Source organism: Podarcis filfolensis (assembly GCF_964270895.1).
Source record: "Podarcis filfolensis genome assembly, chromosome: 3".
Lineage (NCBI taxonomy): Eukaryota > Metazoa > Chordata > Lepidosauria > Squamata > Lacertidae > Podarcis > Podarcis filfolensis.
The window spans coordinates 52242315-52265560 of NC_139606.1; the positions used below are offsets into that span (position 1 = coordinate 52242315).

Sequence of the window (23246 nt, forward strand, 5' to 3'; positions counted from 1 at the left end):
TGGGCAGGACCAGGGACCGAGCAATGGGAGTTTACCCCGTCGCCGGGATTCGAACCACTGACCTTCTGATTGGCACGTCCTAGGCTCTGTGATTTAACCCACAGCACCGCCCACGTCTCAAGCGCCACCCTTGTCCCAGTGATAGCATGTACTCAGTACTAAATTTATATTGATGCCTTGGTATTGCCACCCACAGCAATTTTGTGGAGGAGTCTACCCCTTTTATAAGTTTTTGCCTGCTGGACTCTGTGTCCTTTGGCATGCAGAGCAACACCACCTCCAGTACACCCTCCTACTGACCTTCCCGTAGTTTACATCAAGAGATAGCTGTTTTGCACTAGTTCTCCCACTGCACAGGTTCTCTCCATCTGGTTTCAACTAGGCCCACTATATCAATGCTTTCCTTTAAAACCAAGCAGAAATTGTGTGATATTCTGTACAATACACTGGCTAGTCCCTTGCTGGCTTTCTACAGGCATACCTGTTATTGTTGTTTATTCAGCTAAAATCCAGCGTTGAATGTAAAAACATTACAGGGAAGGGCACTGTTGTACTGTATTGCTTAACAATATTTACCAAGGGTGAAGCTATGAAATGCAAGTTGTTCAAGTTTTTGATCTTTTGCAGATCTCAGCACCAATGCTCCTGAACTTTTTACTTGGATATAATCAAAGCATGATATTAATACCAGCCTACATGATGGTTGGGCACACAACTACAGAGGAATGATCTTGAAATACTGTATAATCTCTTTGGGAAACTAATTCAGCCACCAGTTTCCATGTAAATATGAACACAGGGCTGTCCCTAGGGGAAGTGCAGCACCTGGGGCAAATTACACTGTGTGACCCCCATCTTCATCTCCCCCTGCCTACAAAAGAGGGAAGCAGAGGAGGGGAAATGCTAAAGCCCAGTGTTTGTCATAGCTTACTCACACAGTGATGAACGAACCATGGTTTTCCATTAGATCTGAAGTAGGCATTAACATTGAGGTATGAAATCAGAGCCTTACTGAGTAAAATTAATAAGAGTTTCAGTAGGTTTCTTGTACACACGTCTACTTTTAATTCCCATTGATACATTTTCACTTCTAACCTCAATACATCTTTTTACTTTTTTTGTTTTTCCCTCTCACATACAAAACATGTTAAGCTTTTCCTGAGGTACTTTTATCCTCCACTAATTCATCATAGGATAGCAATCTTAATTTAGAAAACAAATACTGCATAATGACCCACAATTCTGCTGTCTTCTGCTTTCAGATCAGAAGTAACCATTTGTTCACGCTTTTCCCAGGGAAATCTTGTGTGCTCTGTCACAATTTCCCCTGAATTAAAATATATTTTCTCAGATGCAAAAGCCTCCCTATAAGCTTGTGTTGTTTGCCTGCCCCTTACACATACACTGTTCAGATGTGGAAGTAGCTTAATTTTAGATAAATTAATTCACACAGTCTCATTTGGGGAAATACAATAGCTCAAGGCAGTGGATTAATTGCCATTGTGATTACTGTGTGGGATGCAGTTACAAGTTTCAGTGGCGGCTATTGGGTATTTCCTGTGATGAAATTAGCAGCAGAATGCTTATCTTCCCCTTTCCACACTTTCAGGAACTTTCATAAACTTTCATTTGTTATTATTTTAAAATAAATATATTTTGGATGCCCAGGGATAGCCCTACCATTAGGCAGAATGAGGTTAACTGCCTCAGGTTGCAATATGTTGTGGGGCAGCAGTGGTAGTCCTCTAGCTTCTACTCCTGAATCCCACAGCTTTACTCTTCTGTTAAAGGCAGAGCTTTATGTGCCACACTCCCCTAACTAGCCTGGTACTCTCAGGTGCAGTGGAAGACACTATTCCATTACTGGTCCAATTAGCTTCTGTACATGGAATGGTGGAGACATCATCTTGTCCTTTGCCTCAGGCAGGAAACTGTCTTGAGGCAGCCCTGTGGAAAATCCCAATGCAAGAATTCGCAACCAAGTACCTCCCCCCTTTTCTTTATCAGTACACTGCATAATTCTATACTTGCTTACTCATAAGCCCTACTGTGAAGCTTACTGCCAAATAGGTTAATACAGGCATGGCCAAACTTGGCCCTCCAGCTGTTTTGGGACAACTCCCATCTTTCCTAGCTAACAGGACCAGTGGTTAGGGATGATGGGAATTGTAGTGCCAAATAGCTGGAGGGCCAAGTTTGGCCATGCCTGGGTTAATATAAGATTGTAACTGTATGTCACTGAAGCTTGTCCATCAGCTCTCAGTAGATTCCCTATCTTCATGTGAAACTGTAAGTTCTCCCTCTCGTCCTACGGCCTATGGATGCAAAACACACCCATGCAATAAAATCAACTGTATGCAAAAATTTTCGCATATTTGCATTTTTCCTGGGAAGTGGGTCTGTAGCTTTCATCAGATTCTCAAGTGAGTCTGTAACCCAAAAAAGGTTAAGGACCAGTGTCACACAGCATAACTATGCTCTTCCAAGTCGTGTGCAGATTCATGGATTATTGTGCATTGAAAAGAACTTGAAGTTAAACATAAAACTGCAATCTTAAACATACTTACTAGGGAGTATGCACATTGAACACAGTAGGATATACCTAAATGGAAGCATAATCAGAGTGCATTGAATTATGTTGAATTATGCTTTGACTGACTGTGCAGTAATGCCCTTATATACTATTAAACTGGGGAAGATTTGCTTACTGTTGGTGGAATCCCAGTGGGTTTGGTAGAAATACATCATTGTAAATGGCTGGTTAATCTGCTTGCAGAGGACAAAATCATTGAACAGCTGCTTCAGTGAACAAGGGGGTTTCCCATAGCTTTCCTGTTCCTGAGTTACAGGTGCAGTCCAGTCCTATGCATGTTTACTCAGAGATAATTCCCAGAGAGGTCAATAGTATATTTTATACACAAGGTTCTATATATTAGGCAACACCCTATACTTTCCATTTGTCACAAATATATTGAGTCTGTCACACATTGCTGTTTTCCACCTTTAGCTTGTACTGAAAGAGCCATATTTCAGAAGGTCCCAGCAACATGCCCCAGGCACTCATGATTTAAGTGTAGTCCAAAATGCTCATTAAAACAAATGTCAGCTTTCCAGTACAGTACCTTTATACCTTCTCTCCTGAACAGAACCCCAACCCCCCTCTTCTAACCACAAACATATTTTCTGTTGCTACGCAGCTGTGTGCAGTTTCTTTGTATTCTTTCTGCAGCTATTCTCTCCCTCTTTCGCCCACTGGCTCCCGCGAGTGCCAGCCGGGGACGTTGCCTCCGTCCGCTTCGCCTTCGGGCGCACAGGCTGGAACCGTCAGTAGCACGGGGCGAGCCCGTGTCGCCTGACAGACATCTTGGAGCGTCCTATCGGTGAAGGAGATGGGCGGGACTAACCAGCAAGGACCCAATGGTGGCGCTGCGGAGGAAGGGACCCGAATACCTGTGCGCATATAAAAGCTGCTGCGTGCTTCATTCCTCTTCGCTTCCACAGTATGGCCGGCGACATTAGCTAGCGCTCGCTCTGTGCTTTTCTCTGTAACAGGGGAACACACGGACTACAAGGAACCGAACCGCATCGCCTGCACGCCTGCCTACTCCGCACTTCTCTCCTTCCATCTCCCTCCTTCCCCTACCCCAAAGGACTGTGTAACAACCCGCCACCTTTCCCGCAACCGCTCTCTGGTATATATATCTATATATATATTTCTCTTATAGCCTAATATAAGATTACTACCCCGTCAAAGGTGAAACCTGTTTGGGACGGGCTGAGACCCGGTGAAGGCGCCGCGGCCCGGAACAGCAGCAGTACCAGCCTTGGCCGGTGTGTAGGTGAAGAGGAGGGCGGCGGCGGCAGCAGCAGCAGCAGTTTGGTCGGGGGTGTCTGTCGTTTTAATTTCTGTGGTTGTTGGTTTTTGCGGAGTTGTCTCACCATGATGGAGGAGAACGGTGCACACTTCTTCGAAGGGACTGAGAAGCTACTGGAGGTGTGGTTCGCCTGGCAACAGCCCTCGCCGCAGGAGCCGCACCAAACCAATGGGTCCGGCGATCTCCGCACCATCCCCAGGTTAGTTGCTCGCGAGGGGAGAAGGAAGGGAGCCGACCGGAGTGGTGGCGAAAAAGGGGAAGGTCCGCTCTGCTGGAGGGCGGCCGGGCGCGGGAGAGAAGCAACATGGATGGGTTAGTGGCGAGAGGAGGGGGGGAGCGAACATGCCCGACTGGTGGCGCACATGCACTGGCAAGAGGACTGCCGCGATGCCGGCTCCGCTGGGCGGGAAGTGAACGAGGCTGATGGCCAGCAAAGGGGAAGGGCATGGCGGCTGCTCCATTCAGAGCGCAGCTCGATGTGTGGATGAGTGTGTGACGGGAAGGAGGGACAGTGCGGGGCTGGCCCGACGGAGAGGGAGGGATACGGCGGACATTGAAGTGACGCGTTGAGTTTCGCCGGCTTCTCTGGGCGTTGACGGGCGGGGGGGGGGGGGACGAGAACGAACAACCGCCAACCGCCACCAACGTCCCTCCTCGGCACGCGCGCGGGCCTGGCTTCCATGGACGACCGTTGGCGGGCAGGCCTGCGTCCGAGTTCCAAGCAGGCCGCGCAGCCCTAGGAAAAAGTTGGCCGAGTGGAGGAACTTGGTGGTGGTGGGAAGATCCGGCGTGACCTTGCACGGGCGGAATGTGACCTTCCGCGCCGGCCCTTATAAACGACCTTGCTAAAAAGGTGCCTTCGGGAGAGCTTCCGACTTCAGCTCAGCCCGCGTGGTTCCTCTTCCCCCGCCCCTGCTCTGAGGTAGCGCGGAGCCATGCCATCGCCGCGTGCAGTCGTTGCCGGCCACCCTAGTAATGGTCGGGGAGGGCGGCGGTTGGCTGGGCCTTCGGGGAAGAGTGGGAGGCGCATGAAACCTTAGCCGCGCGCGGGGCCACCGGCAAACCTGCTCGCCCGTGTATAAGCGGCGTCTACGTCTGAAACATACTTCGTGTGCGAACTGGGCACTGCCCGCGGCTGAGAGCACGCAAGCTCCTCGTGGGAGGGTAACGTCACGGCGGGACACGTGTCTAACGCCTCCGAACGCCGCACCGGCGGCCGCCGTTACCCCGGTCTCGCCCCGGCGGGAGGGCGAGCAAGCAGCCTTGCGTGTCTGTGTCGTCTCCGTTGGCGCCGTGGTTCCAACCTGGCCTCGATAATCTCGGACCAAATTCTGACGGAGCGGGCGCTTGGTTGCCTCTGTCAGCCCCAGAATTTGGCTTTGTGGAAGAGTTAATCGAGTCTTTCAGCTACCTGTGAAATGACGCTTTTAGCGGGCCTTACTAAATGCTGCGGAGCGTTAGCCCTCGCACCGTCTTGTGCTCAGCTTCTGACTGGGACAGGTCTAGTGTTCTGGGCAACATAGGGTCGTTCCGGCGAGGAGAGCAAGAACGTGAGGCAGTGTCTGGGGCGGCTCTTACTTGCGCGATTGGCTTTTCTCCTATTTGGGCACTGGGGCGGGGAGAGGCCCCTCCTATCTTTTGAAAAATGTGGCTGGAACCGAGATCACACGTGAGGCTTCTGGCTCGCGCCCCAGATGTGGTGGCCTCTCCTTCCCCATTGACAAGCTCAGGCCAATGAGATTGCAGTATCATTTTAAGGGCTGGGCCTGGGCCTGTCATCCAGTGGGCATTTCAGGAATGTGGAGGAAGCGCCAGCTCAGCCAACAGAGTAGTGGGGGGAAGGGCTGAGCCCTGCACAGCCTGAAATGTACATGTGCTTGCATCTTCCTTGCTTTGTGTGTGAAAGGGACAGTGCTCCCTTGACTAGTTTTTAGTACAACTTTGACACATCGTTTGCTTGTTAAGCATAGGAACCAGAGTGGGAATTAATGACTGACAAGGTTAACTTGCTGAAACAAGACAGAGACAAGTGATGGGCAAGGGGGGCCCTGTTCAAATCAAGTCTTCTGGATAGCTCACACTTCTATAAACTGAGCTATTTGAGAATTCAAAACACACCTGGACTCCTATGGCAAATTACCTACATTGTGGTTGCCAATCTTGTTTGTCAGTGGAATTAAAATACGTTTTGGCCCAACATTGGTGAAACAATTTTTTGTAGTTTTGGCTATTGCATTGAAACATTTAATCCTAAAACAAGTTAATATCCAATCTGATCAACATGTAGTCTAGAAACAAGTACCTGTAATATAGTTGAGGTTATGAAACTTCCTTTAAGACCTATACTTTTTATGGAAGACTAGAGGAGCAGGTGTGTGCCCCTCATAAAGAGGCATAAATGAAAAATGTAAGCACCTACCCATGCATATGAGCATTTCAAGTGTGTCCCTTTTGTATATGAAACACCCCAAAGCTAGGACAGAATCAGCAGCATGCAAACCTCTTAATAAACACATTGCATCCATCTCCCCCTTGTTTGCAGTGTGTTACCAGTTGACCAGAAATTTAAGACCATGGCAGGTTTCAGAAGTCAAGAATACTAGTACAGAAACTTAAGTTAAACCCAAGCCAACCAATATCTACACATATACCTTAAAATTTGACATAGTTGACAGGCAGGGACCGTTGTGGATCACTAGTGAAGTTTATGTGTACTATGATTCCTGCATTGCAGGGGGTTGGGCTAGATGATCCTTTGAGTACTTTCCAACTTAAAATTCTGTACTACAGTGGTGCCTTGGTTTAAGAACAGCCCTGTTTATGAACTGTTCGGTATACAAACTCCGCAAAACCGGAAGTAGTGTTTCGGTTATTAGCGAACTTTAACTCGGTCGAAGAATGGAAGCCAAATGGTGGAAGGGCACCAGCGGCAGGAGGCCTCATTAGGGAATGCGCACCTCGGTCTAAACATAACCAGGGTTTTCCTTGGGACTCTCTCCACGTGTGCTCCTCAGCAACAGGTATTCAGAGGCATACAGCCTCCAATACTGGAGGTGGGATATAGCTTAATTTGTATAATCCTCTTTTAAAGCTGTCCTAAGTTAGTGGTCATCACTACATCTTATGATAGAAAGTCCCATAATTTAACTCTCTACAATGTAAAGTACTTTATTTTGTCTGTCCAGGATCTCTTGATAGTTCTTTGAACTGGCTCTGATTTTAAGGGAGTGGGAAGGTTGATGTACAGTAGCAGCCATCTTGAAACAGTTGTTTTGCTTGAACAAGCTCAAAGTACACCCAAAGCCACCCCCAACCTCTCTCACAAGTGAATAGTAAGAGAACCCATACAAGTAACACTGACACAGCCCCCACACTAAGTAGAATAATAGAAGCATAACCACCTGACCCCACCCACTCGCCATTCCCCCTCCTCTTCTTCCCCCCTTTCTTTTTTCTTCTTCTTAATTGTTTTAAACCAATTCATGAACCAAAAACTTGTACATTGACCACTTATAATGAAACATATGTTGTAGATATTTTTCCACATTTATTGTGCTATTTTGACATGACATGAGAAAACTTGGTATACTTATTTGTGTAACATTATTCTTGTTTATAAAACCCACAATAATAAATAAAGTTCAAAGTACAAGGCAGCAGAGCAGGATGGACTTAAATCTGTTGCTCCTCTTCTGCACTTGATTTGTGGAGGAGGAAGCATCACATTTTGCTTAATGCTGTTATAGAGCAGATGTTGATGGCAGGGAGCAGAACCTGTAGTCGCCACTTACAGTTCACTTGTCTGGAGCCTGGAGAAGGCTACTGGCCGTGTCTTGGAGCGTTTTGGAAAGCAGCAAGGCTTCTCACTGTTTCCTGAGTCTTCACTTCCTCAGTTGGTGTGAGGGGGATTTGTGCCTGCAGTTATGCAAAGCTAGAGGTACAGTTGTATCTCGGGTTAGACACTTCAGGTTACAGATGCTTCAGGTTACGGACTCCACTAACCCAGAAATAGTACCTTGGGTTAAGAACTTTGCTTCAGGATGAGAGCAGAAATCGTGTGGCAGCGGGAGGCCCTATTAGCTAAAGTGGTACCTCAGGTTAAGAACAGACCTCCAAAACGAATTAAATTCTTAACCCGAGGTACCACTGTATTCCCAACTGCCTGGGAGGTTAGTGTGATATCACAGACAAGACCCACCCTGCAGCTTTGTTAGTCAACCACCAATAAGTTGTGGACCCCTGAACATTATGGTTCTGCTGCAGTCAAAGTGTGAGCCACTGACTGCTGCTTCTTATGGGTGGGTCATTATGCAAAGAAAGAACAGAGAGGTTGCATTATGAAGGAAGGAAGTGCACCAGCATGTGCAATGCACCCTTGTGGTCCTCAATAGCATAAAGTTCTCTCAATGCCACCTCCTTACTAAGCAAGAAATATGGCGACCCCTCATCCTATTGCTCCTTCTGTAACTCCAGTGGAGCAGCCTCCCCCCCCCCCCCAGCATAGCATTCCCTTCTTTTAGAGCTATTCATGAGAAAACTGTCCAAAGGAAAGCAGAGCAATGCATTTGGGCCAGCTTGATTGCAGGAGTTGCCAGGAGGTGTACAAGACGTCTTATGAGGACTCCACTCTGGATTTGTGTAGGATTAACTCCTTAGATTTTTCTTGTCTCATAGATGTTTTGCAAGGCAGCAGGTGCAGATTTTTCCTCAGGTTTTAGTCCCGGAGCCTTTTTCATGGATGAGTATAGCTGCAAGGCAGTGGAGGTTTAGGATCAGTTTCCTTTCTCCAGATCTTATTTAGTAAATGCTGAGCAAATAAACAGAACTTAAGCTTACTGTCTGCCAAGGCATATGTTGGAAGCCAGTATGTCAATGGAACTGATTCCAAAGTGTTACTGGGATATAGAATGAGATGTCTCATAGAACTCAAAAGTTCTGTGTAAGACAAGAAAATAAAAAGGCTTTCCCCTCAAACATGGCTATTCAGAATCTGCTTAGTATGGACAAAGGTTTGTGACATTAAATTGAAACCTGATTCTTACTGAAAAAATTGGTACAATTGCTCAGGCAAAAGTAAATCCCTTTCATAATTGTGGTCTAAAACACTACCAGTCTATGAATAGTAAGAGAACTGGTAAGGCTAAAAAGATGTCATTTGTTCTAAATACTGCAGTAGCAAACATGCTAGTAACTGGAAGCCAAAAGCTTGTCCAAACATTCTGATATAAAAAACTAAGCCTATCATGCTATAGGCAGCTTATGTAGGTTATGTGCACATTTGATGGTGCTTCAGTATTTTTATGGTACTCCATTAAGTTATCCTAAGGGTAGGGTTGCCAAACTCTTTGGGACTGGGCACACATTTGCAAACTGGAGAAACACTCATTGGTACGCAACCATCTGCTACATATATTTCTAAAACAGTGGTGTATATCTGACCACTACATCATGTTAATTACAGCTACTTTTATTGACACTATTTTATTTTATTTTGCTTTTGCATCTCTTCATTGTACTGTATACCCTTTGCATGCATTCTGTTTTAGAGGGAATGACATTCAGCCATGACAATAATTAATAATTAAGGGAATATTGGAATTGGTGCACTGGACAGTTGTCAAATTACTTGTGTTTCTGCTTCACTCTGCCTTGGCGCGCGCGCGCGCACACACACACCCCGCCAAAAAAGCAAGCAAAAATAAATGTCCATGATTGATAGTTAATAAGCAGACATGAGTAGTTAATTTTCATCTAGTGCAAAAGAAATACCTATGTATGGTAGGTAGAGGTGTACATATTTGTATATGAGAAATAATCACTTTACTTATTTTACATAGAAAAATCTCATTTTAACTGAAATGTACCTAAGAAAGGCACTTATTCAGTTCAGAGATCTCTAGGGAAAACATTAATATTAACCTAGTGGTTGTTCAAGGAAATAATTAAAAATATATTTAAGAAGCACCTTAAAAATAAATTTTAAAATGAGCCTTTAAAAGCAATTTATTTAGCCACCATGCCAAAACTTCCATTTGGTAACACTTTTGTCTGATTTTTGAGACAATTTTTCATACTACCAGTTTGTGACAAACCTCATAACTGAATGAGACTCTGTTTTAGTTCTTTCTGTGTCCTGTCTATGGTGATGTTTTCCAGGTTTAGAAAATGTTTTCAGTGTGCTGTGAAGCATGGCTTGGCATATAAAGCCTTGAAAGATGCACTTGTGTTCACCAGATGGTAGTGGCAGAAAGCCTGTGGTCCTTCAGATGTTGCATTCCAACTTGCATGAGCCTCAACCAACATGGCCAGTGGTCAGGGATAGTTGAACAACATCTGGAGGGCAACAGGTTCCTCATCCATGCCATATAGTGTCACATTGCAGTGTGTGAGGCCATAGCCAGGCCAGAAACAGGCTCCTCTGCTGAAACTTAAGGCTTTATTCTGCTTTTGCAGCATTCCTATATTCTAATTCTAAAAGCATGTGATGGCTTGTAATTGGTAATACTCAGATACCAGTAGCTTTGAGTGCCCAAATACTAAAATTAACACACAAAAAGTTTCACAAAAGAAAAAATGTTTTGCAGCATGTTGAATTGCAATCTACTATTACTCTTACATCTGTGGCTTACATCTAAGCCATGCTGAGGCTGGTCATTATGTTACTACTCATGTAGTTAAACAGAATCTACAAACCACTTAGGAAGGAAAATAAGGCATTGGACACTACAGCTATGGACTTGTTTGTACTACCCATTTATGACTTGAAATAGTAATGTGGTCGTATTGGATTTCTGCTTGAATTAAAATTTTAAACTTTACTCTCCCTAACAGGTTTGAGTGGGACAAACTTTTGGAGAATGTGCATTGTTTGATCATAAGTGTGACAAAAACTGACAAGCAGGAAGCTTATGTACTCAGGTAAGCTCACAAAGGTTAAACATAGCTTTTTAGAAACAATCTTATCACTAAGGTTCAAAGTTATGTATTTACTTGATAGGTCTGTTGGCTTTACTAGTCAGGTAAGATCTTGGTGGTTCAGTAGAAAACTCAATGAAAATATGAATTCGTGTGCTGTGGTTGTAAGTGAGGAAAAAGTCAGTGTTGAGAAATATACTTACTATTTCCAGTCTCTGTACCCACTTATAGTGTTTTATGCAGTTCTGATCACCACAGCTTTTTTTTAATAAAAAAAACCCTTTATGGTATACTCTGCTCTGCTGATCATAGACATCCCTGTACACATGGAGGCAGCTGGAGGCAACCCTCTGCCATCAGTTCCAAATCTAAATGCTTGCTTGAAAAAACAAGCACCAACTCAGCTCTGCAGCTACCCAAATGGTCTCCAATTGGAACAGGTTGATGGTTCTGATAAAATTATGCTGTGTTTTGGGCTGCATATGTACTATGGTATAAATATTGTGATAGTCTTTTATTGCCACCTCTTGGCTACAGATAGGGTAGAGTTGCTTGGATACTCAGGGGAGGGACACCCCAAAACAGCCCTGTTATGAGTTTTGTTGGAGTGTGTAGCTGTGGAGAAAAGGAGCCTATCCAACTCCCTTTTTGTTACATTTTCATGCTATACTTACACCGTATGAGAAGTTCATCCGAACATTCTAAGGCTAAGTGCAGTCTTGTGGTGGTTAAGTCAAGAATACTGACTTGACCAAAGTCTGATCATTAGCTTTGTAGTCAAGTTGAGATTTGGATCTGGTCCCAACACTGAAGCCTCTTTACCATGCTGGTTTTCACCAATACAGAAGTCTTAAACTATTTTGGTATAGTTATTCATTTCATTGTAAGGAATGGCAAACTAGATGAGATGTTGGAAGATTGTGAGTGGATTGTCTGTGGTGTTCTTTCTAAGAGGAAAGTCAGATCAGAATGGCAATACTACAGTGGGTGGTAATCCTTTTCAACATGCTTCAAATTCAGTATTTCAGAATTAAATCCTTTCCCTTTGAAACTAATATCTGTCTGATGGTGGAAAACATATATGCACTCTTTTTCACCCTGTGGGGCCAGTTGCAGTTGTGGAAGGGATGATCTTAAGTTGGGAAATGGTATTGGGTAGGGAAAAGTCCTCCTTCCCCCAGCAGTGCAGCCCTGATCAGTTGGCTGTCTCCCTGCTCTCAGCAAAAAACGTTCGCTGTCATTTGTGAGAGATGTGATCATGTCTCTTCACATGATATGAACCCATAGATAGACCCATAGAACGTTTTGTGGTTGCTGTTCAGGAGAAAATTGGTGTTACTGTCTAATATTCTATATGTCTACTTCATCAGCCATTAGTGGCTGTGTTTAAGATGGTATATAATGCTGTCATTGTGTTCCTTCCCTGTATTTAAGACCTCCACAAATCTGCATATTGAGGACATAGGCCTTTACTCAGTACTGTTAGAAGCTCCCTTCTCTCCAACAGCGAGAGGAGCAATTCGTCAGGTCACAATGCTGATGCAGGCAAAAGTACTGCAGGAGACCTGTTGGCTTCTGCCTGATCCAAAGCCCATTGTGGAATGATACACCCTCATCCAATTCCCAGGGATGTTTCCTAAGAACAGCTTTGAGTGAACCAACTCAGTTGACAAATAAATTTTGAGTTTCCCAAAGCTACCCAGGTATGAAATGTAACACTACCAATTGTATTTTGTTTTTCAGTGAGAGTAGCATGTTTGTCTCCAAGAGACGTTTCATTTTGAAGACATGTGGTACCACCCTCTTACTGCAGGCACTGGTTCCCCTGTTAGAGCTTGCTAGAGAGTACTGTGGGTTTGACTCGATTCAGGTAAGATACCCAGAATCTCATCCTTATGTTATAGCTGCATTGAAAGGTATATTAACTTCTTAAGTGTGGTGGTGGTTTACATATTTAAGGAAGAGAAGTGTAGAGTGCTAGACCTTGTTTCAGCGTTGTTTCTATGTTTAAAGCTTCAGCAGACATCTTATAGAAATACATTGATTCCTGGATCCTGCACAAAAATATTCTTCATATTAATGTGTTTATTGGACTGAATACAACATCTCTCACAAACCAATACCAGCAGGGTGGCAACCCATATTGCTTTTACACATACATGTTCCATAAAGTAACATTGCCTGTGTTTTTATGTACAAGCAGAAAAAGCTGTGGGAGAGCCAGGTCAAATTCACCTTCTGGTCAAATGCACGACAAAAAGTTGTTCTGGTTTGGTCAAAGATGGTGTATGATGTTCTTATCCATCAGTATACCATATGGGTGCCCTGTAGTGTACCCTTCAGTTAAACATGGCTTGCTGGAACGTGCACAGTTCACAACTGTACAAAAGATCTATTCTACCCAGTCCCTTGCTTCAAAAGTTAACTTTACTTCTGTGTGATCTTAATCTACAAGTTGTACTAAGGTTCCTGAGCACTATTGTCTGCATGGCCTCTTTTAAAGACTATTTAAGCAGTTGGAAATGATGCACTCATGAAAGTATTTTTCTGTATTTACAAGAAGAATAGTGTGTGGCACAATATCTCCTTGTTGTGTGACCTAGCTAGTGTTTTGATTGCATGAAAGTCTGCATGAAAACTAAAACAGCTAAGGTGCTTTGTCAGAGAGGCTGAGCTACAAGCACACACAGATGCTATAAAATAGAGTGGCTATGCTTAGTATTATGAGGCAACTGTTGGAAGTGCAGGTAACTTGACTGTTCTTCCTGTTGTCAGGGCCATTTTTGAAAGCTTTTACATTTATTTCCCCACTCACTGATGCAAATCATTTAAACCAGCCTTTTACGCAAGCCACCGTAATGAATACAGCATGTAATATGTTTCCTTATCCTTACCCTATCCCTGCCTGGCACTGGGCCTTGAATTGGAGTCGCAGCATGTAAAGAGCACTCTAGGGAGAGGCTCTAGAAACACTCCTGTCATCCTGATGGTCATTCTCTCTCACTGCACCTTGGAAATTGGCAAGCATATTGGTAGCGCTTTCCAAAATAATCAGTTTGATAATGTACACATCAAAGTGCACTGTAACATACTAAAGCTATTTCAATTTATATGTGCTTATGGGATCTCTGAATAGCACTAATCCACATTGAGAGGAAGCAATACATATTAAGATAGTGTTCTTGGCTATCAAATCAATTCATTGTATCTTGTTTGGGGTAGACATTTGTGTAAGCCTAGGATTTCCAAGCTGCACAATAGTAAAGTAGATTGATGGTGTATCAAAGCAGCAAAACCAAATGTTGGTAGCTAAACAGGTAAAACTTTGAAAGGGATTGGTGGGCTACTGAAATTAATACCCAATATTGACAATCAAGGTCATGGCTTCTGTGAGCCCTTATCATTGGACTCTCCTTTATTTGACTCAGTGAAGGGAATAGCTTGGTGTAACAAAAGTGTTACCAGTTCTTCTGGTGACCCCAACCCCTGCATTATCTATATGCAGTTGCCAATCTGTATTTTAAAGACACCACTTAAAATCTTTCCAGATCATTCTTATGTATTATATGTGACAAAACTGATGTCATGTTTTGTTTTTGCAGAGTAGTGCATTCATCTTTGAGTTGACAATAGATTAAATTGTAGACAAGAAGGAAAGGCCTTGAGCAGAAGCATGTGTTTAAATAATTTCCTTTTGATCCTAATGGAACTTTTAAGAAAAGCTGCATATTTAATTTCACCCCTCTTATTCTTTAGAGCTTCTTTTATTCACGTAAGAATTTCATGAAGCCTTCCCATCAAGAGTACCCACATAGGAATTTCCAGGAAGAAGTAGAGTTCCTTAATGAAATATTTCCAAGTAAGTGAATGTGTATTTTTAATGGGATGCTTGTAAATAATAAACAACTGTCCAAGAGGCTTATGCGCAGTGGGTTGTTGAAACTAGCATGTAAACCAACATAAAAGCATTATCATGCTAAAAATGCAGCTTTGCCTTGATTAGAAGTGATAGTCTGAGTTGACCAAAAGATGTCAAGAACTGACTCTTACATTATCTACTCTTATGTAGACTTTCACACCTAGTCAGAATTATGGTATGATAAATGTAATAGGTTTATAGTGCACACAGTTTGATGGATGTCCGATATTTTTATGTATATCCTTGGGTTATAATACTCCCTTGTCTTCTGTTGACCGTAAGTTCAGAAAAGGGTAAAAAGAAAACAGTTGCATGGACAAAGAGCTATGTAGTTCTAGCAAATCTAGTAGATTGCTTGGCAGTGAGACATGGCTGTGTCTCTTTTGCAATAACATGGACAACCAATGCCTATAATAAGTAGTCAGCGCTTAGGAGCTCTGTAAGAAAAGCACAGTGACAAATCTCCAGTGCCAACTAGTAATATACTAATTTTTTTAAAAAAATTATTATTATTTTTGCTGCAAGCCAGTGATGTGGGGTTTCATGCATGCATTGGAAAATTTTCTGATGCCACAGAGTGATCTAATTTAGCATGTTTATTTTAATAAATGAAATAAAAACATTGAAACTCAATCTTGCCTAATACTGGAATAGGCATCCTTTTTGTTGTTGTTAATAATGAACTTACAAAATGGAAATATTTACAGGGGTTGGGGAATCAGTTTGCAGTACTAGTTTCCTACCCCCACATCACTGCTACAAACTGATGGATGGCGTGAATTACTCTCATGTTATGGAGACACTAATTAGACAATGGAATTAATTTTTAGCTGTACTAAACATTACGTTTCGAAACAAAGATGATAGTCCTTGTTTCTAAGCTCTATTCCTGGTCTTGTTTGCTTTTTACAGATGGAGCAGCTTATTGCATGGGTCGTATGAACTCTGACTGCTGGTAGGTTTACTTTGAATTATTACTTTATAATCTTGAGCAGTACAAATTTGAATTTTATGTGCTATATATTATCTTCTCTGATTCTCTGCCCCCTGTAAACAGGTACTTGTACACTCTGGATTTTCCAGAGAGTCGGGTCATCAATCAGCCAGATCAAACACTGGAAATTCTGATGAGCGAGCTCGATCCAGTAGTTATGGACCAGTTCTACATGAAAGATGGTGTTACCGCAAATGATGTCACTCGTGTAAGTGTAAATTGTCTACTGTGAAGGAGAAGAACAGAGACTAATACCGTTCCTAATATGTAGGACTGTCCTCACCAGCCCCTCACTTGTAAAGTCGTTAGGCAAATCCTTTCCTGATTGCCAGCTAATTTGTCTGTAAAATAGGAATAATACTCAAAAGGTTTTAAATGCAGGGAGTAGAAAAGTTTTCCCACAATTAAAACATGCTAGGCAAGCTTTTAGTTTTAACTAAATTTAAGCACAAGTTATCATAGTCACTATAAGAAACACTGACTTGTTTTAGGGTTGCCTAGTCAACAACAGAACATTCACTACATCTCTCATCCATATCTCAATGAAGACACCATTTGAACAGCTTAAAACACACATGGTGAAATGCATGCACCTGGAATAGTATTCTCAGCTACTTAACTGGCTTCTTCAGTTAAAACTAATAAGGTAAATTAACAGCCAGACATCTAAAGCCTTGAACTTATTTGAGAGAGGAAGAGGCACACCATGGGTGAAAAGAACTGATTCATCAGACGTACATTAATCGGTTGAAGCAGTAGTCTACACTGAAGATGAGCATGCATTTTAAGAAGACTTTCTGTTTATATGATTAATTTTAATTTATCTTTTTAATTTTTATGTACACTGCTTAGAAATGTCAGCTACATAAATAGCTTAAATAAACAAACACTTTCTTGGCTTTAGGTGAGTGGAATTCGTGACCTGATAACAGGTTCTGTCATTGATGCTACAATGTTCAATCCTTGTGGATATTCAATGAATGGGATGAAAACAGATGTGAGTGCCATTTTTTTTTTTATTCTTTGCAATGAGAATTCACTTATAAACTGTTGCCATGTTGAGATTTCTAACTTGGTTCCTTTATTTTCTTCTAGGGAACTTATTGGACTATTCACATCACTCCAGAACCAGAGTTCTCATACGTTAGTTTTGAAACCAACATAAGTCAGACATCCTATGATGACTTAATTAGGAAGGTCATAGACATTTTTAAGCCAGGAAAATTTGTGACAACCCTCTTTGTTAATCAGGTACAAACATTTGTATTACTTTCAGTAGGCTAGTTTGGGCAGCCAGAGCAGCCAGATAATCCCAAATGATCCAGCTATCCACAAGCATTACAGAAGTAATTGTATTTGTAATCCAGAAAATGTTTACCTAGTCAGTCTATTACAGCAAAACCAGTTTTGTGGCATCTTACAGCATTTTATTTTTATTGCATAAACCATAACAAATTGGAAATGTCGTAAATGGCACATAAAAGGCTACTTCCACACAATCGACTTTACTGTTTCCACTACCATTGCCATTCAGTGTTCCCGTCCCCCAATGGCCATAGTTTTTGCATCTTTGTTTTGTTTCTTCAGAAAACACAAATACACTGATTTAAAAAGAAAGAAATGAATAACAGGTGTATTCCGGCTGCAAAAAGGAGACAAAATATGGTTTTGTAATGTTGATGGTCAAGAGAAACAGGACAGGAGCTACTTTAAACCACACCAAATGTTAGAGGACCCTAACTGATTTGAAGGCTATAATCCAAAGCATGTTTTCCAGATTCAAATTGAACTTATAAGTAGTAAACATTCATGCTTTTGCAGAGAGAACTGTAGATTTTTATGGGGCCACCACTTTATTGCAGAAGAGGAAGGCCTTGAGTGTTTCAGTGTCCTCCTGTGAAAAAGAACTATAGACTGAACAGTGTATTGTGATCTAAAGCTGACATGTCCAACGCCTTAATCACGATCGACGGGTAGATTGCTGGATGGATTTTGGTCAATTGCACTATGGCCAGGCAGCCTTTGCTCCTTCTTCGCAGCCAGGGCTCTGCTGTGGGAGGGAGCGAGCTGCGCCTCTGCTTTTGCCGTACCGTGAGCTCCGGAGCATATGTCTCTTCTTTGCTCTGCTAAGTAAGCTGCTCTCGGCTGAGTGGCCCTTGCTGGGTGCTACAGGGCCACACTCGTGCGATGGGGAGAGGGTGCAGCGGTCCCCCTTGGGAGCAAAGGAAAGGGGGGCGTGGGGGTGCCGATGTTTCGCATTCAGGATGAGGCTGGATAAAAGGAGAGCGCCTTTCCTTCCTCCTCCATACAGACCGGCCTGTGGCTTAATCAGCTCTAGTCTCCGTTTGGGCAATACGTGGAAGAAGGCGATGGAATCAACCATGAATCCGTGCTAAGGAAAGAAAGGGTGTTTTTCTGGCTGCCAGCAACGCCTTACCCCTCGCCCCTAAAGCGAAGAAGTTGAAGAATGACAATGGGAGTGTGTGGTAGATCACTGCCCGTTTTATTTACTGGATAGTAGATCACAGCCTACTTGAAGTTGGACATGCCTGATCTAAGGGAAAGGATAGGGGAAGTAAGATATTCTTCAAGCAAGCCTTTGAAGACTAAACAATACAATACATTTTACTGGATTGCATTTTCATTTGTGTTATGCAAATAGTCTAGAATAAAAGATCCAATCATAGAAGATTTAGCACATCAAGATAAACTAAGAGATAAAATTCTGTAATGAACTAGCCATTCCTAGTTTCAGTTGATCCCTAGTCCTAAATATCATCTACATATGAATTCCAACTTAATATCTTTACATTATTAATTTGCTTACTAATTCATTAGTTGCAAGTAAATCATTCCCTTTTTAACTTACCTCATCTTCCTGCTTTTGTGCATAATAAATCTCTTTGGAGTTACAACAGCCAAGGGATTGTAAAATGTCTGCCCCCTTCAAACTCATGCACACACATTTTTTCTGTACTTACAATAAATTATGCCTACTCAAAAGGTGTGTCATGTCACCCGACTCTTAAATGGAGCTCTGGCCCATTATAGTTTATGCCATAATTTATTTTTTAAGGTGGCACAAGGCTCTTGAAGGGACGCGGGTGGCGCTGTGGGTTAAACCACAGAGCCTAGGACTTGCCAATCAGAAGGTCGACAGTTCGAATCCCCGCAACGGGGTGAGCTCCCATTGCTTGGTCCCAGCTCCTGCCAACCTAGCAGTTTGAAAGCACGTCAAAGTGCAAGTAGATAAATAGGTACCGCTCCAGCGGGAAGGTAAACGGCATTTCCGTGCGCTGCTCTGGTTCGCCAGAAGCGGCTTATTCATGCTGGCCACGTGACCGGAAGCTGTAAGTCGGCTCCCTTGGCCAATAAAGCGAGATGAGCGCCGCAACCCCAGAGTCGGTCACGACTGGACCTAATGGTCAGGGGTCCCTTTACCTTTACCTCAAGCTCTTGGTTACAACAGACAAACGTGGTTACCCCTCTTAATTTGTTAGTATTGAATATTCTACCATCAAGATTCGTGTATCTGAAGAATATCTTTTTCTTTTTCTATTAGAGTTCAAAATGTCGCACAGTGTTTTCTTCAGCCCAGAAGATTGAAGGTTTTAAGCGCCTAGATCGCCAGATTGCTCAGTTTAATGACTACAACTTCGTGTTTACCAGTTTTGCCAAGAATAAACAGCAGAGTTGATTAAGAGAAATGAAGAAAAAGCGCAAAAAGATACCCAATAGAGGAGGTGGTGGTTGCTTTCTAGTTAATGATACAAGGGGCCATATTTTTCATATCCACCTCGTAGTTGCAGAAAGCCCTAAATGTAATCATAGTATAATTTTCAATTGTATGCATTATTATATCAAAAAATTAGATATATTGCATGAATACTCTCTACTGTGTTTAGGTATTCTATTTCACTTTTGCTGTGAAATTGAAATGCATGTAGAAAAATGTTACTGTATGAGACTCTACAGCATTTGTAAAAATTCCAATAGGATTACATGCAGTATAGTTTTTCTCAACGTATCACCAAAAATTCCCCACAGACAAGGATTTCGTCCTCATTAGGATTTCCCATGGACCTACTTATCTGAAACAATTAGTTGTTGCCTAACTTTTTTCATATGTATGCTGTAACTTAAAATTTTAAAAATAATCTTGAATTTGAGCAATTTCTAATTGACATTTATTTTGTAACTCTTTGATGGCAGATTCAAACTTTTTGCAGTTTTGAAATATTGAGACTGGTAGAACAAGACTACTTACACATGGTGGACTACTTCACTTTTTAAAATTTGAGGCTAGTATAAAAAATTATCACTAGGTCTGTGTATATTTTCACAACCAGTTGAAACAATATACTGGGGTTTAACGCACTAGCTTTTTACTTCTGGAAACTTAATTGCTCATTGGTCATTTTATTTTGATCAACTTTTTTCAGTTTCGGCCAAGACCATTTCTGTTCTGTGTTGGTCTTTTGTTCAAAGGCAACACATAGCAACTGGTGAAAATTGTTGAACATCCGTGTAAGGGTACTTACACAATTGTGACAATATAGACTAAGCTGACTCTAGGCATTTGACAAGCTTCAAATAGTTGCAGCGTTGAGGAATCTAATTGGTTTGGAGCTTGGTACTTACTGGTAACTTGGCAGGGACATCTAATGGAATGTGATTCAAACTACTGCACAAAATGGTTAGTTACCATTTACTGTGAAATAAGGTGGCTCTATTGTTGCATATTCAAACACCACAAATCCTTCCACACTGTGACTGACGTCCTGTGACAGCATTGTGCATGTGATATTTAAGCTGAACTTAATAATATTGTGACTTCATCTGTGTTTCTTAATTAACGTGTGGTTCCTTTTTACAAGATGTGGAAGGCACTGAGTGATTTGGCTGCAGGAGGCAAAATATGAGGAGCCTAGACAGTCAAGTACAACACTTTATGCACAACTTTTAATAACAATTTAGGCATGGAAATACCACTTCATGGATATAAACTTCAAGCTTCTGAGACAGTATATTCAAGTAACCTTGGAAATACTGTGGGATTTCAGCTGTTGAGACCAGGAAGTCTGTTACAAATTTGACACTCATCTTTGCTATGTTTTTGATTCTCTGAATATGACAATATTTTGTTCCTTCTGTATTTATAAATGAAACACTTTTTTAGTGTTTCTAGGCTACTAAATCTGCTTGGTTGGATATCAAGCGGTTGAACACCTTTTTATTTTTAAGTAGATTTGTTTTCTACCAAAATTACCAATTTTGCTTATAAGTAGCACCTAACAGTTTAGGGTGCTTTAGATTTTGAGGACCAATTTTTCAAATTGTTTTTGTTCTTGAAAGAGTGCCTCAAGTTGACTTGAGGTCTGCTAGACTGAAGTTCCCTTCAATAATACTGAAAATGCAGATTCAGGTAAAAAGCCTTGGATAGAAAGAAAGCAGCTGAATTGGGTATTTTTAAACACTAGGGCGAACAATGGAGGGGGTGATGTTTGGTGTTAAATCTTCTCTCTTGTCGTGTTAGACATGGATCATTAAAATGTACAAAAATATATCTGTACCTGAAATTGTAATGCTTCAATAAAAGTTTGCTTTCTAAGCTCTTTCAATGAGTGAATGTTGTTTACCCTGACTTGGATAATTCTATTTTGAATTCATACATGGCAACTTCAAGCCTTGACCTGGTTAAGTTCTTGTCTACCTCCAGACAGCCCCTTGTATGTTAATAACTGTGATGGGGAATCAAATGTCAGGGTGACCCAGGAGGTTTAAGCCTATTGGAAGCACTAATCCTGCTAATCAACTACCTGTCTGTACTATTTTTAATCAATGCAAAGGGCAGACTATTAATGTAATCTTGTTTTTAGAATGAAGGCACTACTTAAATAGCAGTTGTGTATAGTCCCAAGTGCAATTGAATGTGTGTGATTATATTCTTACAGAACACTCTGCCATTGCTTATAATCTATCATGAGCAGCTCCCCTAAAAAGGACCGACAAAAGTCAATACCTTTATTTCTGGCTTTCAATAGAAAAGAGAAGTTTGAGAGATCATGGTGATAGGGAGGGGCGATTCTAGGGTGGTTGAAGTAGGCACTGAGCAGTGTTTAAAATTTATTTTAGGAATGTTGCTTTTAAATGATTACTATGGTTAGTTTGCCTACAACCAAGTTGGAATTGCCACTACTTTTTACATTTTAAATCCCTCTGCCCTAATCTTGCCACCGTCTACACATGTATGTGTGCCTGCATCTGAGGCTACCACTTCATGTATCTTAAGTGGTTTCTGGTCCACAAAGATCTTAACAAAACTGTTATTGTGTTTCTTTAAGGTACCTCAAGGCTTGGTTGCAATTTGATCCAATTATAGGTAGTTCTCTGATAGTGAGAGGAGTGGACATACAGAGGAAGTGGTAAATGCAGTGGATGACTGACTATAAGGTGTGAAAAGCTAGTATGTAGTGGTTAGTGTCCGACTAAAACCTGGGAAACCAGGATTCAAATTCCCACTTGGTCATGAAGCTCACAGGGTGACCTTGGGCCAGTCACTACCTCTGCTTAACTTGCATCCCAGGGTGGTTGTGGGGATTAAATAAGGGGGACCAATATGTACACTAACGAGTTCATCTGAGAGAAAAGGTGGGTTATAAATGCAATAAATAATAAGACTGAATCATTGCTGGCAGGCAACAGAAAAAAGCAAATTTAAAATTATAGATGGTAAGCACTTATTTTGAAACTTGTTGCTGTTGGACATAGATAATGGAGACCAACATCTTGGAGGTATTGCTAACCTGTTGTGGAGTAGCACTTAAGAATCCATAACAGTAATGGTGTTTTATATCAATACCCTTACATTGTTGTGTACACAAGTTGCCTTTTAACACCCTATACAGGTAACATTATTGGCTAAAGCTTATTTTCTTCCCGGTTGGGCTGGCACCTTTAACCTTATTAGATACCTACCAATCCAGATGGAAAGCTACACTGCTGGAAAAGCTCAAAGGCTTGGGGATCCCACAGCAGACCCTGATAGCGACAGGCTTCGAGAAAGCTAGGACTACAATTCGCCAGCGTATCTGGGACGTAGAACTACAATGCCACATGAGAGAAATGATCTTTTTTTTCCATTTTTTTTATTGGTTTTAATTCATTTTGCTACATCCAACATTAAAACAAGTGAAGAAGTAAACATACATAACACATACATACAAAAAAGGAGTACATAAATAAAAGAAATAATAATAATAAAAAGAACAAAAGAAAAAACATCACCTAACATAAAACACCAACTAACTAACTTACATTAACTAAATAACTAAATAACACACAACATTAATTGACTTCCCTTCATCTCAGTTTCAGAATATATTATATGATTTTTTATCTGCAGTTTCTTTTCCTCAAAAAACTCTTTACGTCACAAGTGTTACGTCACACCTACTGTGATTTTTAGATTTTTTACCTCTTTTTCCATGTATGTCATAAATTTATTCCATTCTTTATTAAACTTTATGTCTTTTTGATTTCT

The 23246-nt window shown here is 41.7% G+C and overlaps 1 protein-coding gene across 6 annotated transcripts; it reads left to right on the forward strand.

Annotated features, from left to right (window-relative positions):
• The first annotated feature begins 3449 nt into the window (after positions 1–3449).
• AMD1 (adenosylmethionine decarboxylase 1) lies at positions 3450–21318 on the forward strand. 6 transcript variants are annotated; one of them, XM_083608656.1, is made up of 9 exons: positions 3450–4074; positions 10707–10793; positions 12534–12660; positions 14547–14649; positions 15622–15664; positions 15767–15911; positions 16608–16700; positions 16799–16954; positions 19266–21318. In XM_083608656.1, the coding sequence occupies exons 1-9, from the start codon at positions 3941–3943 to the stop codon at positions 19398–19400; spliced, it is 1023 nt and encodes a 340-aa protein (XP_083464782.1). In that variant the 5' UTR covers positions 3450–3940; the 3' UTR covers positions 19401–21318. The 6 variants fall into 6 exon arrangements, with proteins under 6 accessions (XP_083464782.1, XP_083464783.1, XP_083464787.1 ...); XM_083608657.1 differs by having other exon boundaries at positions 3467–4074; positions 18015–21318; XM_083608661.1 differs by having other exon boundaries at positions 3471–4074; positions 12534–13396; positions 13641–14649.
• Positions 21319–23246: the final 1928 nt, after the last annotated feature.